Source organism: Chelonia mydas, chromosome 1 (assembly GCF_015237465.2).
Source record: "Chelonia mydas isolate rCheMyd1 chromosome 1, rCheMyd1.pri.v2, whole genome shotgun sequence".
NCBI lineage: Eukaryota > Metazoa > Chordata > Testudines > Cheloniidae > Chelonia > Chelonia mydas.
The window spans coordinates 188179508-188197627 of record NC_057849.1 but is presented as its reverse complement, the minus strand read 5'-3'; the positions used below and the strand labels follow the sequence as shown (position 1 = coordinate 188197627).

General features: G+C 41.7%; 1 protein-coding gene across 16 annotated transcripts in view; it reads left to right on the top strand.

Annotated features, from left to right (window-relative positions):
* The window catches only part of PHLDB2 (pleckstrin homology like domain family B member 2), a 113235-nt gene that overhangs the window by 9623 nt on the left and 85492 nt on the right, over window positions 1–18120 (top strand). For 12 of the 16 annotated variants that reach the window (XM_043538488.1, XM_043538495.1, XM_043538490.1 and 9 more), the window contains one exon: window positions 15864–15974. In XM_043538488.1, coding sequence (XP_043394423.1) covers window positions 15926–15974 — 49 coding nt within the window. In that variant the 5' untranslated portion in view covers window positions 15864–15925. Of the gene's footprint in view, window positions 1–2956; window positions 3249–15863; window positions 15975–18120 lie in introns of those variants that run through there. The other 4 variants (XM_043538501.1, XM_043538492.1, XM_043538494.1 and 1 more) reach the window with 3 other exon arrangements.

Below are 18120 nucleotides of genomic sequence, written 5' to 3'. Positions count from 1 at the left end.
AGGGTGATGTTACGGTAAAGTAAAGATGAGCTCAGTTTTTGCCCTGTTGAGTTGGTGAAACATCCGAGATACACATCAGAAAGGTAAGGACAAGGGAATACAAGATACTGCTTGGACACTGAAGGGAAGGAGCAAAGTCCACCAGAAGGAGTTGGGAATGGGATTTTAGGGGGAGAGAAACAGACGGTGGGTCAGATGTATATAGGGAGTCCACCTTGAAATCAGAGACTGGGATAATGAAGCAAAGAATGTAGGGTGGGGAGTACAAGTCACTTCGCAGATCATGTCTGTTTCTTTTCCACTTGAGGATCCCAAGAGAAGAGGTGTGGAAAATGTGCTGGTGATGGTGTAAGACTCACTATTGTGTTTAATGCAAGTACAATATACTTGTTTGTTCCATTTTAATTTGTCAGTACAAGCAGTTACTTCTGCTGTGCACTGGCAACACTTACAGCATACCTGCCTTCAAACCAACTATGATTCCCTTAGTCTTAAATAACGAGCTCTAAATTGATACTCTGTACAGTGGGATTCAGACCAGGTGCTGCTTGAGAGCCCTGATCCTGAGTTCTGATCTGGATAGATGTGCCCACACAAAGTCCCCTCAAAACGAAGGGTGTCATTCCCTCTGAAACCACACTGTTTTCTGCCCACATGGACTGCAAAGCAGGACTGGAGCCTTAAAATGTAAACTTGGTCAAGCTGAACTCCTTTTTTTCCTGCCCAAACGACCTTTGTAGGTGGAATGAGATTTGCATTGAACTGTTTTCTTACCTGCCATAAATATTTCAAATGGTGTAATTACTGGCATGATGGTCATCTGCCCTGCTGGATGTGTGTTAACAGAAAAACCTCCTGACCCCTTTGTAAAATGTAGCTGTATTCATTAAGATTGACCTGTATCACAGTTAAGGAGCACAATAGCAAAAGTTCATTTTGTCAATTTCAAGCCATTATCACTGTAACTATAGTAATCTGGCTTGTAAAGCTCTTTTGATGAGAAGCATTTAATAGGGGACTGTGTAAGCTGCTCTAAAAATGCTGGAAAATTAATAAGGAATAAAAACTAGAGGGGGCACTCAGATAAATGGGACAAGAATAATAAAAAAAGAGACAAAATTAGGAGAATGGGTAAAGAAAATAAAAGAGGGAAATTTTCTTAGGATAAGTGGAGGCTGAAGGAAACTGATCAATGAAAAGAAACTGACAGATGCAAAGTGGCAGTAAAAGACATAGGATCAAAGAAAACTAGATTAAGGATAAAGAGTGCATAAGAGACAGTGGGAAGAGGAACAATGTAATAGACGGGGGAAAATGTCAAGAACATCTGAGGATAAAAAAAATAATAATATAAGAGCAGAAAACCCTTGGAGCTGTTGTGATTAGCGTATACATTCTGGGGTTTATTCAACTTCTTTGTGTGGCAAACTCTCATTAAACCTGGTAGGCACATGCATATAACTCCTAAAGGAGAATTTAAATGTCTTTATTGGTGTCAGTTAAGATAGGATGTAAAGGGATGAACTTATTTTATGATGTATAAAGTTGGATTCACAATTTATTTTGTTTTCCAAAAGTCCCCCTCCTTTCCCTCCGTAGTTTACCTTAAAAGTATTACGAATATCTATCTAGTGTTGGCTTCCCTGTCTTTTTCTAGTATATCTTCCAGAGGAGTAAGGAATAAGACTCAAATAGGTTCAGTCTATTTTTGTTCTTTCACAACCATCAGGACTAGAGGTGTACATTTTCTTTTTTTGTGGGAACTTGGCAGAAGTGGACTTAGGCCTATAGTCAACACAAAAAGCCTTCCACTTGCCACTGGTAAGTGTATTTCTGAAGCCTTGATTTACAAGCTTTTCCACTGTACCCAAAGTTTTAACAGGAAAATATGTAATGGAACAGTGTCACAGGAATACAGTGGGAGCATATTATTGTTAGGGTGGGTTGTGCAAGTCATAGTGATAATTGTGGATTCTTAATTTCAATTATCTGATGGGGAACTAATCCTTCCAAAATGGAGAAGAAGATAAAACTTAACTTGGGGGATTCCTTGCCCTTCTCTTTCACCCCCATTTTGCTCCATGAGAAGTTGGATTTGATTGTGGTTTTTTTAAAAGGTATTATTTTTGTTAGTGGTGGTTTTGTGCTTGTGCAAAATGAATTAACTATATCCAGCTGGAGATGTAAAGTCTCCATATGGCCTCAATCACCTAAAGTAGCACAGGGGAAACAATGGCTTATATGACTTCAAATTAGGGAGGAAATGAAATCTGTTATTTGCGTACACATTGTATTATTTAATTTTTTAATCTATTGTTTTCATATTCAAGGTGTATGGAATCCTTAAGAAGGTTGAGATTGGGAGCCCTTGGAATATATTAGTTAGAAAATCCTTAAATTCTAACTTTATCCTATGAATCCCACTAATTATTTATTGACAGGTTTCAGAGCAGCAGCCATGTTAGTCTGTATCCGCAAAAAAACAGGAGTACTTGTGGCACCTTAGAGACAGCTGTAGCTCACGAAAGCTTATGCTCAAATAAATTTTTTAGTCTCTAAGGTGCCACAAGTCCTCCTTTTCTTTTTACTAATTATTTAGTAAATCTTTAGCTTTTTGCCACAAACAATTTTCAATTGGACACCCTCAGCGGACAAAGATTTCTCTTATGTCAACGTTTAAACATCCAATTTTATAGTCACCGAACCATAATATCCAGAGGAAATTCACGTACTCCTTTTCCAAAGCACATTTAAAATTGTCATCTTTCATGGAACTGATTAAATTTAATATGTGGTTTGTATTTCTTCAGTGTACCAGAAATAGCAGAACCAACTGACACGACACCACCAATTCTTATGAAGTAGTGTGCTCTAATTTTTTTTTTTTTCTGGCAAAAAGTGTGATGCTTGTGCACAATTTCTTTCATAAAAATAAAGAGAGAAAAATAAAAAGCCTAATTTGGGGGCACCTTTTTGGAATGGCTAAAGCCATACTTCTGATAAAACAGATGTGATCCAAAAGTGGTTTCTTTAGGCAGACAAGCCTAGCTGGGTGAAAAATTGTGCTGTTCCTTTTTGTCTCTACAGGGCGCCTTCTCCCATATCTCACATGCCATTTCCTTAGAGGAAAAAGGGTGCTTCCTCTGCCACTCCCTGTTCCACATCAGGAAACCTGTAGGATTGCCAGGGAAGGACTCTACAGTGGCAAATCTGATTAACACAAAACCAAATGGATGCTTGACTTTACGGTTTGAAAAATACTTTGAATTAATTGAGGGTTTGCAAAAGGTGCCAGATTGCCAGGTTTGGAGACTAAAAACCTCTCTCCTCACATAATTAGACTTTGTGCTCATTAGTACCACAGAGGCAGATGTAAAAATCAGTCTGTATCCTAGAAAGCTAAGGACTGAGCATTTCCAGGAAACTTCTGATTGTATCTGGGCATCTGATGTCGCTCAAGGTTCTAGTCTATTGTGGGGTTCTTTTTGTGGGAGTGTGAAGGGGAAAAGGGGAGTGGAGAAGAGTTTGGATGGATTTTTAGGTACCAGCCTTGCAGTTTTCTTCTAAAGGGGTGGTCGTGTTCTCTGTTCAAGTTGTAGCCATAGTTGCAGCTTTTAACAATATATGGATTACTGTATGTTTACCTGATTTTTTGGATGTTTACTATATGAGTATATTGGTTTAGTTTAATACCAGACTGTAAGGAAAAACAAGCAGGAAGAGGAAGAAGAATAGCTCAAGATAAGCTACCCCTGAGCAGACACATGAGGGTTGCTACAGAACAGTGGCAGGGCTATTGGTTCCAAGGAGGCTGGCCTCACTTTCTGCTGAGCCAATCGGACTGGTTTTGTGCAGAAGATCCAAAGCCTAGGAACTGACAAGAACAGAGGAACTTTGATTGGTTTAAAGAGGAACCCTCAATAGAGGAAGTAATTTTTGGGAAGCTGTTTGGGGGAGGGGGGGAACCAGTCTGACATACAGGACCTGCAAGGATGTCTGAAGAAAGTAGGCCTTTCTAGCTACCATCAGCGTAAGCTGTTTGGTAAGATTAATAGATTTCAAGGCTTGAAGGAACCAACGTGATCATGTAGTCTGACCTCTTATATAACACAGGCCATAGAACTTCCCCAGAATAATTCCTAAAGCATATCTATTTGGGGTGGGGGGAAACAAATCTTGATTTACAAATTGCCAGTGATGGAAATTTGATAAATTGTTCCGTTGCTTAATTATCCTCACTGTTAAAAAATATGACTTATTTCCAGTCTGAATTTGTCTAGCTTCAACTTCCAGTGATTGCATCATGTTACCCCTTTCTATGCTAGATTGAAGAGCCCATTATCAATTATTTCTTCCACATGTAAGTGCCTACAGACTGCAATCAAGTCACCCCTTGACCTTCACTTTGTTAAGCTAAATAGATTGAGCCCCCTGAGTCTGTCACTATAAGGGCTGTTATCTAAATCTTTTATCATTCTCGGGGCTCTTCTCTGAACACTGTGCCATTTATCAACATCCTTCTTGAAGGGTGGATGCTGAACTGGACATAGTGTTCCAGCTGCGGTCACACTAGGGCCAAATACAGAGGTCAAATAACTTCTCTCCTCCTCAAGATTCCTCCATTTATGCGTCCAAGGATCTGTTTATCCCTTTTGGCCACAGCATTGCACTGTCTGGGAGTTAGTGTTCAGCTGATTATCCACCATGACCCCAAAATCTTTTTTAGAGTCACTTCTTCCCAGGACAGAGCCTCCCACTGTGTAAATATGGCCTACATTCTTTGTTCCTAGATGTATAAATTTACCCATAGTAAAACACATATTGTTTGCTTGCACTCAGTTCAAGGAGTGATTCACATAGCTCTGTACCAGTGAGCTGTCCTCTGTTATTTATCTCTTCCGCACTTCTGTGTCAGTTGAAAACTTTATTAGCAATGATTTTGTGTTTTCTTCTAGGTCTTTGATAAAAATGTTGAACTGCATTGGGCCAAGAACTGATCCCAATGGGACTCCAATAGAAACACACCCATTTGATGATGATTTCCCATTTGACAATTACATTTTGAGACCTATCCATTAGCTAGTTTTTAGTCCATTTAATGTGTGTCATGTTAATTTTATACCATTCTAGTTTTGTAATCAAAATCTCTTAGATTCAAGTTATCCGGAACTGCGGATTTAAAAATATCTAACTTTAGTAGCTGCTGTTGAATATCCTCCTAAGGTACTAATAGAATGGAAAAAGTATTATCATCATCATCATCAGCTATCACTACTATGATTAATGTAGATGGCATAAATGGGCCCAAAGAGTTAAATGTGTTAATATGACCTTGTCGCTGTCCAATATTAAACAAGGATTGGGGTTTGGTATGCAGAAACCTCAGCCTGGTCAGTACCATGCATTACTAAAAATCCTTCTTACCCTTTCATGAAAGATACAGAAAAAAGGGGACAACATTTATAGTATTTGAAATGTAAAATGTTAAGCAAGGCTTTCATTTTAAGATCATTCTTTATTCCATTTCCCTTTAGCTGGAAAGAGTCATTAGAAGACACCCTTCCCACCCCTCTTTGACAGTCTTAGATGGTAAAGATAGTAATTACTGTCCTTTTGGGGAGAAGAGACGTTATTTGAGATTGGCTGGAGCTGTTTTTGCTGTTAAAATCCCATTATATTTCCTAGAAGACAAAACAAGACAAACACAGAGAATGAAAAGAAAAGAACAGCAAAGATAAGAAAATGCATCTTCTGTCTCTGGTGTTGATGCTCACTTGCAAGAATCTTGCTGGAAAAACACAGGCCTGGCACATGGTCTTATTAGCCACTTTGAGACCTGGTAAACTTGTTCCAGTGTTGCTATTTAAGGCATTGTATTTAGCTGCCTCTATTGTCACAGGCTTACAGCAGTGTTGTAAAATATACAGTCTTGGCTGGCTAAGCCAAACTCTTTATTAGACAGAAGGAAAAAGGAGAGGGATAGGAAAGAAGAAATAAAGGGGAAAGGGAAAGTACACACAAAAGGGAAGGTGATATGATGAAGTCTCACATCCCAGACGGTGTTCATGATTTGGCCAGAGCCTGTGGAGTGGCAGTGTTATCTGGATCTCTGTCTCTGGCCCAGTCGGCTAAGGACATCCCTTGGGATCAGGATAACAAAGGCCCACTGGTGTTATTGTAGATACAAGGGTCTCAGGAGATAGTTAGGTGGCAGCCATCACGGTGAAGCTCTCTCCTTCCTGATCTCCTATCTGTTCATCCATATTTTCCCAACAAAGTTGTTGTGTTTTTGTTTTTTTTTTTTTAAAAAAGACCCCCCGAAAGAGAATGATATGTGGAATAGCTCATCCCCTCCTTATATTGTTCACCATCTAACTTCTGACATAACAAGTTTGGTCCATTGATATTTGGTCCCACATTTCTCTTATTTACTAGCTATGACTAACACAGTCTTTGAATTAAATCACAAGGCCTTTTTGTTTAGACTAATTCAGTTTTCCTGTCACCCTTTTGCATCTTTTCTCTTCAACACTTGTAATCATAGGTTATTGTGACATTTTATGAACTTTCATTCATTTTTCATGGTTGAGCTCACAATTAGGCCCAATTATTAAAGCACTATATCTGTTTCTCCCCCCCAAATATATAACACAAATATTCATTGTAAATGCTTTTTCTGCATTATTATTGATAATTCTACAATTTTAATCTAATAATGGACCAATACCATTGTTACGATTTTGTTTTGTTCCTAATATACTTGAAAGACTCCTTATTGTCTTTAATTACACTGGCCACGTACACTGGCCAAACTGGACAGTCTCTACGCAAAAGAATAAATGGTCACAAATCACACAGCAAGAATTGTAACATTAAAAAACCAGTAGGAGAGCACTTTAGTCTTCCCGGATACCAATAACAGACTTAAAAGTCGCCATTCAACAAACAAACTTCAAAAAACAGACTCCAACAAGAAACTGCAGAACTGGGATTAATTTGCAAACTGGACACCATCAAATTAGGCCCGAATAAAGACTGGGAGCGGATGGGTCACTACAAAGGTAGTTTTCCCGCCGATATTCACCCCTGCTTGTCAATTGTTGAGAATAGACCACTTCCACCTTAATTGAATTGGCCGCGTTAGCACTGACCCCCCCACTTGGTAAGGCACATCTTTTCATGTGCTGTAATATATATACTGCTTACTGTATTTTTCACTCCATGCATCTGATAAAGAGGGTTTTAGTTCATGAAAGCTTATGCCCAAATAAATTTGGTAGTCTCTAAGGTGCCACAAGGACTCCTCGTTGTTTTTACTGGCCATGAAGTTCTCTTGTGTCCCTTTGCTTCACTTATCAATTTTTTACAATTTCTAGCTTCTGATTTATATTCATTACTATCAACTTCCCCTTTCTTCCATTTGTTATATTTTATTTTTTAGAGTTGCTTTCACGTCTGTAAACCAAGTTTTTTTTTTTTAACCAATATGGCCTTCCTCAGTTGTGGCTTTTTGGGCATCTAGTAGAGTAGTCTTAAACAATTCCCAATTATCGTTCACATGTTTCTGATTAAATTGTACCTCCCAGCTGATATGGCTTATAATTGTTTTCAGCTTTCTGAAAGTGGCCCCTTTAGAGCACCAATTATATATATTCTTGATCTAGACTTTATTCTGTTTGCACATTATAAATGTGATCAAGGTAGATGTATGCAGACTGTTATTCTTACTGTTAAAATAAATAATACTTTAAAGAAGCTGTTTGGTCACTATATTCTCTACTGATCACAGACAGGGGACTGGACTAGATGAATTCTCAAAGTCTGTAACTGGGCGCGTCACTCACCACCGTGGCACCTCCTGCTGGCCATCATGGGAATTAGCTTAGGTTGCCAGTGCACCCTCCTCAGGTGGAGTCTCACCCGTTGTCACTCCTGTCTCACGTCCAGGACCCATGTCGCACCCCAGACCGTGTCGTCCTCTTCTGGACACAGCCCTTCGGCTGTGCCCCACTCAGGTTCTTTCTCCACTTCCAGGGGACTGACAGTCCTCAGTCCAACCACTTGCCTCAATGGCAATCTGAAGTTCAGGTTCTAGCCACTCATCTCAGTGGCAGACTGCAGTCTATGCACGGGCCACTTCCCTCAGTGGCCAGTGCGGGCAAGGGAGAGGTGGGGGGGAGCCTGGGCCCACCCACTACTCCAGGCCCTGACCCAGGTCCCTGTTGCCAGCAGCCAGTTACTGTCCCTCCTCCAACTCCGCCATCTCTTTCCTGGGCCACTTCTCCCATGGTCCCAGCACCGTCTCTGCCCTTATATCAGGACCTCAGTTTGGCAGCCATCAGCCTGGAGCTTTCTCCTACTCTGCTGACCCTGCCCAGCACTGCTCTGTCCATGGTGCTCCAACCCTCTAAGTAGCCAGCCAGCCAGCCAGCCCTCCTCCCTCAAACTCCAGGGAGTTACTACTTCCCCCTTTGCTCAGCAGTCCCTTCTTATATGGGCCAACCTGGCCCTGATTGGCTCCTCCAATAAACCTTCCTCTAATTCGCTGGCACTACAAGCCTTTTCCTTATTTGCTGTGTCCCATGCAGCGCCCAGCGCCCCCCCCCCCCCCACCCCCGGGTTGCTTTAACCCCTTACATCCCAGTGAGGGGCGGCCGCCCCATCATAAGGTCCCTTCCAGTGCTGTGCTTCTATGACTGAGTCCCAAAGGGAAAAAACACAGACGTACAGATCCAGTTAGACCTTCTGGGAAAGCACAATTGATACACAGGGTGCCGTAGACCAGGGCCCAGTCTCAGAGTGGGAGGATTGTGGAATTCTATGAGATATGAAGTCTTGAAGCCTGACACCTGAGAGGTTGCACAGAGAGAGAGAGAGTGAGTACTTCAACAAGCCCTGCAACCAAGACAGTCATATTCTCTGCTCACGATGTAGCCAGACTTCTAGCTGAGTAATCCTTCATGTTTATAGAACAGGAAAGTTCTTCTTTGTCACCCTGAATCAGAGTCTTCTCCATGAGATGGGTCTAATAATTCAGAAACCCATACATGTTAGAACATGTTGAACTGCAGTGATGATGTGTGGCTATCTTAGAAGGCAGGGATAGAAAAGCTAAAGTTTTTGTCTTTGCTTACAGCAGACCATGGCTTTAGCGTAAGCTGGTCTGGAATCTTGAGAGAAACAAGGTAAGTAAGGTAATATCTTTTATTGGACCATCTTCTGCTGATAAGAGACTCTTTCAAGCTACACTGAGCACTAGGATGAGAAGAAAGTGGGGTACATATCTTTTCCAGAGAGTTACTATACTTTGTGAGAAAGTAATTGAATTCAGCAAAGTCTTAGAGTAGGTCATGGGTGAGCAAACCTTTTGAACCGAGGACCACATCGGGGTTGCAAAACTATGTGGAGGGCCGGGTAGGGAAGGCTGTGTCTCCACAAACAGCCTGGCCCCCAACCCCTATCACCCCCCACACTTCCTGCTCCCTGACTGCCCCCCTTAGAACCCCGACCCATCCAACCCCCCTGCCCCTTCTCCCCTAACCGTCCCCTCCCGGGACCCCCGCCCCTAACCGCTACCCGGGACCCCACCACCTATTCAACCGCCCCTTCTCCCTATCCCCTGACTTCCCTGACCTCTATCCACACCTCAGCCCCCTGACAGGCCCCCTGGGACTCCCACGCCTATCCAACCCACCCTGTCCCCTGACTGCCCCAACCCCTATCCACACTCCCGCACCCTGACAAACCCCCTGGGACTCCCACCCCCATCCAACCCCCACTGCTCCCTGTCCCCTGACTGCCCTGCCCCCATCCACACCACTGTCCCCCCGCCCCCCACCAGAACCTCCGCCCCATCCAACTGCTCCCTGTCCCCTGACTGCCCGCCAGAACCCCCCGCTTCCCGCCCCCTTACCATGCTGGAGCCAGCCACGCCTCCATGCAGCCAGGCAGGAGTGGCGGGCCAGAGAGCTGGTGGCGCAGCACGCTGAGGCTGCGGGAGAGGGGGAACAGCAGGGGAGGGGCCGGGGACTAGCCTCCCCGGCCAGGAGCTCAGGGGCTGGGCAGGACGGTCCCGCAGGCCAGATGTGGCCTGTGGGCCATAGTTTGCCCACCTCTGGAGAAGATAGTCAAATTTGAGGGCTTTTGTTTCATAAGATTACTTGCTTAGTAAATGTGCATCTACGGTATCAGATATCCCTGTCAGATTTATTTGGACTTGTCTTTGTGATTCATTTGTTAATAAAAGACTAAACTTTCCACTCTCTGGAAAAGCAGACTGTGTCATAGCCATGACAAGCTGCTCCGAGGCTAAACAGTCAGTGTAAATAAGAGGAAGAACAGCACATGTGGAGAGAGGATACCATCCCAAATCTGTGTGTTTCGTAAACTGAGGGTGGGATAAAGCCATTTCTGTGGATTGGTGGAATTGGTGTGCAGGAATATTGGTATACAATTTATAGACTAGTTTTTAAATGTGAAGTAATACTTGTATTATAACTAGGATGACCAGATAGGAAGGGTGAAAAATCGGGATGGGGGCAGGGGTAATAGACACTTATATAAGACAAAGCACCAAATATCGGGACTGTCCCTATAAAATCAGGACATCTGGTCACCCTAATTATAACTGGACTGTTTTGTTAGAGTAAGAGCCTGTCTGAGTAGTGAATCATTGCATTTGATGGTTGTTAATAAAACAAAACTTAAAAGTTTGGCCTGGGCAATGTAAAGATGAGAGTTCAGTCCTAAAGCTGATTCTGTGCACTTCAGATGACTTTGTAAATCCCAGATGAAATCACTTTGTCTCCTAACAAACAAGGCAGAGTGCACTGTATGCTCATTAATGGTAGTTGGACTCCCATTGACTTATATGGAAGTTGGATCAGGCTGTAAATAACTAATCTGAGTATGTGTGGATGACTGTATTCAATAAACTATGCTTCTTGACCTATTCATTTAAGTATTTTCCCAGAAGTTTATATTTTGCAGCATTACCTGATTTGTAACATAAAGTAAGTTTGAAAAAGACAGGTTTAATCAGGTGATAGCTATATCTATACTAATTACTAATACTATCTCTAAAAAGTGAATTTTTATTTTATTCTCCGTTGTAATTTCTATACAAACAGCGAACACAATGAAATCCTTAAAGATGACATGCAAAAGATTTTTTTATAATTGTGCTTTTTTTTTTTTTTAAACTTTTTTATTAAGCAGGCCTGAAGAGTTTTTAATTTTTCTAGTTTGTGCTTTAAACTAGAAATAGCAGAAATGTCAAGTTTGGGTTATCTGATTTTGTTAGAGGTCTTCTTGAGGGAGGTGATAACACAGATGTGTGTTGAGAACTCTCAAACCTGAATTGAGATAGTGTGACACGTAATTTTTAACAAAGACATTACATTCTTTCTCTTGCTTGTTTATTAGGCAATGGAAATAAATTAGGTATTCACAAAAATAAACAAAAAATGTTTTCAACTGTTTCATTCAAACAGTTGAAAACACTTCCCCTCTTGGTTGCTCAGTATTCAATCTCTTGTCATATACAATTTTTATTGGTTACAAGATTGTCATAGAGTCTTCATGGGAAGTAAGACCTGAACTTCCAATATAAAAACAAGCAGATTTTTCTTTGTTTTTAACAAAAGTCTTATCAGCTGATTTCATACATCACAAAGCAGCTAAAATAGGAACAAGCTCACTTATGTTGTTTTCCTTTTCAGTTTATCTTTTAAATTCTGCACTAGAGATATTTTAGAATGTATAAGCAGTTCTGACTTAAAATCTTTCTTAACCCTCCCCCAAAAAAACCCAACTACCCCCCCCCCCCCAACTGTAGTGCTTCTGTCCTCTACTCCACTATTAGTTTTCCATCTTTTCCTTTTACTGATTGATAAATATAAATTATATTTTTGGGGTGGTAAAATATTGTCATAAACGTATGTAATTCTGCTCTTTGATCAGAAATTGAACACGTACTGGGAAATTAAAATACCTATTGCTTTCACTGTTGTGTGAGCATCAGATGTGCACCATATGTGAGTTTTTTGAGTTTTCCATCGCTGCCAGTTCTCCTTGGCTTGTGATATGCTTGTAATTTGTATGGCCATTGGAAAAGAAAGGACTATTTGCCCATACCACAGGTTCTTAAAATGTGGTTAGCTTGTATATGCTGAGAGAACTTGTTTCTTTACAGAAAGTATATTTACAGTGGAATAAAGTTTTGTTAATACTGCCTTTCCTACAAACAGTGCCCCAAGATATTAATGCAATTACAGAGCTAAATAGGATTTAAACGTTGGGGCAAGGGTTAAGACAAGTTTTCGGCTGAGATGCTTAAGGAAATGGAGAGTGATACTGAAGGCTGTAGGAGCAGCAGCAGGGAAAGTTCTTGCACTTGTAAGGAGAACTGTGTGGAGACTAATTGGCTTACAGTATGTTTTAGTAATAGTTAAAAATTGACCCTATCTCTTAACTAGAAAACTAGCCAGCTAAAAATCAACAGTGATTACATGTTGCCATGGAGAATGGGACTGAATGCTTAGTCTTCTGCTTTGTTCTCAGGCAGTTGGTAGGGGCTTGGGAGCACTGCACATGATACTCTGTTAGCTCCCCGAGAGACTGAAAGATTGATGGGGTGCAGATGTAGCAAGGTCAACCCTTTTCCTGCTGGAAGACGAGCGTCTGCAACATGGATACTTTGAGTAAGGACAGTTAACGGAAGGGGGATGCTGAGGGAGCTGGGAGATAGAGGCAATGGAGAAAAATCCTTTCTGTTCCTTTAAGAACCCCTGGAGAGGTCGCAGAGGGGTGAATGTGACAGTAAACTCTCAGTGGCACAATAACACTAAACTAATGTATTAAGTTTAAAACCCAGGCTTAAGCGCTCTCTGGAAGACTCGGGAGGGCACTCATTTACGGGGGGTACAAGGCTATCTCTTCCATCATTTGATCCCTGAAGCCACAAAGCTGGTAGTTTTTTAAAGAAAACAGCAGGATGGCAGCTCCCTCCTCAGCACAGTGAGAGATCTATGATGGAGCAAAAACTCTCCACCCGCAGAAGGGGTGGGAGGTGACTCACTAAAGAAAAAGCATCATCAGTGGGGTCAGCACAGGAATGAGTCACAGAAGTGAGTTTTAGAAAAGGGGCTATGACAGAGGAGAGGGAAGGGGACTGGGTGTACAAGAAGGGAGAGAATATTCCAAGTGTATGGGGCAACATGATAGAAGGCAGGAGAAGACAAAGACCTCTGTGGAAGGCCGTGGATTGCTTGCTGTGCTTCACTGCCAGGAAGATAATGTACGAAAGAATGACAAGCAAATACCGTACAAAGACAACATATTTTGTGACTATTAAAGTTGGACAGGTTGCCTGTCTATAGAAAACATTACACAGCTGCCTCTATTCTTTGCTTGTCTCCTGCAACCCTTTTTTTTTTTTAAATGGCAGAAACGTAAAACCAATCAACATTCATATTGTCATTTAATGGGCATAAATGGTGTCCCTAGCCTCTGTTTGCCAGAAGCTGGGAATGAGCGACAGGGGATGGATCACTTGATGATTACTTGTTCTGTTCATTCCCTCTGGGGCGCCTGGCACTGGCCACTGTCGGAAGACAGGATAGTGGGCAAGATGGACCTTTGGTCTGACCCAGTAGGGCCATTCTTATGTTCTTAAGTATTTTAAAGGATTTTATTTCACTTATTTGTAATCACAGTTGCATTAATTGAAAAAAGACATTTTATTATCATTTCCGTAGTACACAAGGGCCTACTTGACACTTCCCATATTAATTTTGGTTTATTTTTAGATCTCTAATTAATGGTAAAGATTGCACACTGGAAATCTCCTGTTAAAAGTTGGGGGTTTTGTGGGTTTTTTGTAACCACATCTAGGGTGACCATACTTCCTAAAGTAAAAATGGGACAGCCGGGCCCAAGCTGCCCCCCGTACCCCCACCTGCAGGGCTAGTCAGAGCCACCCCCCACTGCTCTGTGCCCCATGCCACTGCTCTGTGCCCCTGAGCTCCCTACCGCCCATGGTAGCGGCTGATCCCCCCCAAGCTCCACACCATCAGCCACTGGGACTGACCTCCCTTGAGCTCTGTGCCCCTGCCACCCGCAGCTGGGGCTGAGCCCTCGAGCCCCCTGCTGCCCGCAGTAGTGGCTGATGCCACTGAGCGCCGCACCACCAGTGACTGGGACTGACACCCTCCCCTCCCCCAGAGCTTCATGCCCAGCACCTCGCGTTGCTACCCTCCCTCAATGTTCCTCCACGCCCCCACTGGGGGGGAGGGGTGCGTCAAACTTTTTAGGTAAACTGGGCATTTCTTTGTTTGCTCTTGCCAGCTGATCAGTTGGGAAGAGCAAATGGGGCAAATGCCCATTTTTCTCAAAAAAGTCAGGATTTGCCGGGACAGAGCTTAAAAACAGGACTGTCCTGGCCAGAATGGGACATATGGTCACCCTAACCGTATCCAGAGATTTTTTTAAAAAAAAAAAAATGAAACAGTCTTTGTTGTTCCCTTATGGTTTAATTCCTTTAGAAGCTTGAAATGGAAATTTGTCCTTCCTAAAATGTTTTCTATATCTTGGCTTGTGCACCCTGTTTTGATATATGTTTGTGTGTGATTGCAGGGCTGCTGGCATAAAAGTTTGTTCAAGTTTATTTTTATACTGTGTGACAAAGCTCTGTCCTTGCCTCCATGGTCCTGCGTTTCCTGGCAGATTTCGCTAGCCTCAGAGGCTCACTGTGACCCTCCATGTAACCCTTCTTTCTCTAGAATCAAGGGTCACAGTCTACTGAGCCATTTTCATCATAAGCCAGCAAGGGAGGTGAGGAGAAGTTATTCTTCCTTGCACAGTCTCTGTTGTCTCCCAGTCTCAGTGATTAACCAGGCCCACCCTCTACTCTGGGCTCCAACCCAGGGACCCTAACAGTATCAGCTATGGTAGCTGACCTTTTAGAAACATGACATGTACAATTCTCTGGGCTACTTCCCCCACAGCAGCCCTCACTTCCTCAAGCTCCATTTCACCCTTACCTCAGGGCCTCCTTTCTTGTGCCTGGTATGGTGTGTACTACTCAGCCTCTCCAACAGCACAACTTCCTCCCACAGCTCCTGACAGGCACCCCCACTTGACTGACTGGGAGGCTTTTAACTAGTTTCACCCAGCCCCTGATTGGCTTCAGGTGTCCCAATCAACCTAGCATTCTCCCTGCCTTCTGGAAAGTTCTTAATTGGCCCCAGGTGTCTTAATTGACCGGGAGCAGCTTCCATTTCACTTAACCTGGTACCAGGATTTGTTTAGCCTGGAGCTAATATATCTATCTCCCACTACGTTTCTATAGCCATCTGGCCTTGCCCTGTCACAACTGATAATGCTGTTATAGCACTTTTCCCATCTGTCTCAGAGTTTTATGAAGACTCATGCATTAAATGTTTCAAAAAGAGCCTTGGTGAGGTAAGTATTCACAATTTTTACGATTTCTGAAGGAAAGATAGACAGGGCTGCAAATAGAACCCAGGAGTCCCGTCTACTGACTAGGCATATTCTCTCTTTTAAAGGAAAAAGAGAGGTTAACGATTTTTTTGTGTGAACAGGAGAAAACCATAAAAAAGTTACATGGACTTTCAGATTGACGAAAGAAGCCTAACAATAAACCAAAATGTTGATGACCCCTATTTTGTATATTTGATATATCCATTCAAACATCTTTATACCATTTCTGTTCCAGCTGTTGGTAGTGTTCCTGTCAATCAGGAGAATATTGTGAAAAACTCATTTCAGTTGTGCATTTTAAGAAATGCCTTTTAAAAAAGTTTCTGCATTATTAAAATATTTTTTCCTTCTGTTACTTGCAGGTCAAAATTTACTTGGCTGATTCAAACTAGCTTTGTCTTAACCATGCTATAGAAGAAAAAACATGATGCCAAACAGAGGTAACCTTTCCTCCTTCCAGAGCATTGCATCAGGTATGAAATGCAGAAAGCACGTTTTGTAACTTTACTGAAGACTTCATTGGTTTTGGTGCTATAATTTTGTTTGCTCTGTAAATTGTTAGTTCTCTGCTCTTGTTATCATCATAATTTATTTTACTAACTGAGAGGGACCTATTGCCATAGCATCTGGGTGCATCACAAACAAGAACAAATTTCAGTTTTATGTCTGTCCCCAGTGAGTAGCAGAACTGACCCTCTGATTAACCACCTAGACAGAAAAACCAGACAAGGAAGAAAAGAGAAGATGCTGCCTCTTTATAACTCTCTCCAGCAAATACTTGGCTTAAAAGATGATCCTTGCACTGTGCACCGAAGGTTAACCAATTAGAGCTCTGGCTGACCTCCAGAAGGAATGAATTCCTTACACATTACCAAGCACACCCTGCCTCTAGTCTTCATGAGTACATGTGTATGGAGTGCCAGCAAGAGTATTTAAGGAGTCATGATACATTCAGAGAGTCATTACTGAAACAATAACTTTAAAAAACTCCACCAAAGATCTGGTTTGTGGACAGTCAGCTAGATTCAGTTAAGCATGTGCAGAAGCCCTCTTGATTTAAGTGCTTTGCTTCTTTGAGGCTGATGTGCTGAGGAATTGACATAAGGTAAAGTATGGAACAGTTAAATTCAAGCGGCTGCATAGAGGTATTTCTGACTTTTGTTTGTTTTGCTTTTTGACATATGAAGTACAATGAACCCTTCATTGCTCTGATGAACAAGCGTGATAATTTTCATGAGTTTACTTGTTCTTTGGCAAAAGGCTTTATTTTTCATAAGATTAAATGTGCCCCTTCAGTGTTGAAAGGTAGTAATGAAACAGTCCCTAACATTACATTACTGTGCCTGAACATATTTCTGTACAGGAGTCAGTGGAAATTATGCCAAAAATAGGGTAACTTTTGACACTAATTTAGTCTAGTTGCATCATGATCTTGTTTTGAATGGTTAGTATTTGATGCGAGATTAATTGAAAGTGTGTGAGAGAGAGATTTGGATGGGGAGGTGAGGGGGGTTGTTAAGTACTATTAAGAATGGAGGGGTGGATATGAAGAATAAGCTCTCACAATCACAAATAACTTTCACGTTTTTGGTCTTTGGGTTCTGAACTTCTAAACACCACTCATACAAGTGCTTTATCTTTTTCAGCTGGTTTTGTTTTGTTTTACCAGAACACGAATGGTTTTTTTTTTTTCTTTTTGTCAATTTGAACTTGATTGTCACCACTAAATAAAACTTGTAGAAGTCCTGTTGAAGTTTTCTAACTAAAATTTCACATTATAAGGAACTGTGTGGCTCAAAGTACCAACAGTGAGATATGAAGCCTTTCATCACTAAACTCACTGCCTCAAATCCAGCCGAGTTTAATTAGTATTTAAAAGTCATTAACATTCAATGCTGATTGACCCTGTGAAATGAGTTGGTGGTGTTGTCTACTTTCCAGGGACCTACATGTTACAGCATGAAAGGGTATGTGATGTCATACTCTTGGGTTCAGGTCTGAAGCTGCAGATAGAGTCTTCAACTGGCATAACAGGGAAGATCCTTTCATGGATCAGTAAATGGTTAAAAGATAGGTAACAAACGGTAGGAATTAATGGTCATTTATCACAATGGAGAGAGGTAAACACAATGGAGAGAGGTGGGGTCCCCCAAGGAATTGTACTGGTACCTGTGCAATTCAACATTCTTAAATTATTTGAAAAAAGGAGTGAACGGTGAAGTGGCAAAGTTTGCAGATGATACAAAATTATTCAAGATAGTTAAGTCCAAAGCTGATTGTGAAGAGTTATAAGGGGATCTCAGAAAACTGGTTGATTGGGCAACAAAATGGCAGATGAAATTCAACACTGATAAATGCAAAGTAATGCACATTGGAAAAAATAATCCCAGCTATACATATATAATAATGGGTTCTACATTTGCTGTTACTTGGAGTCATGGATAGTTCTCTGAAAACTTCAGCTCAATGAGCAGCAGTGGTCAAAAAGCCTAACAAGGTGAAGAACCCTTAGGAAATGGATAGAAAATATGACTGAAAATATAATCATGCCACCATGTAAATCCATGGTACGCCCACACCTTGAATACTGTGTGCAGTTCTGGTCTGCCCATCTCAAAA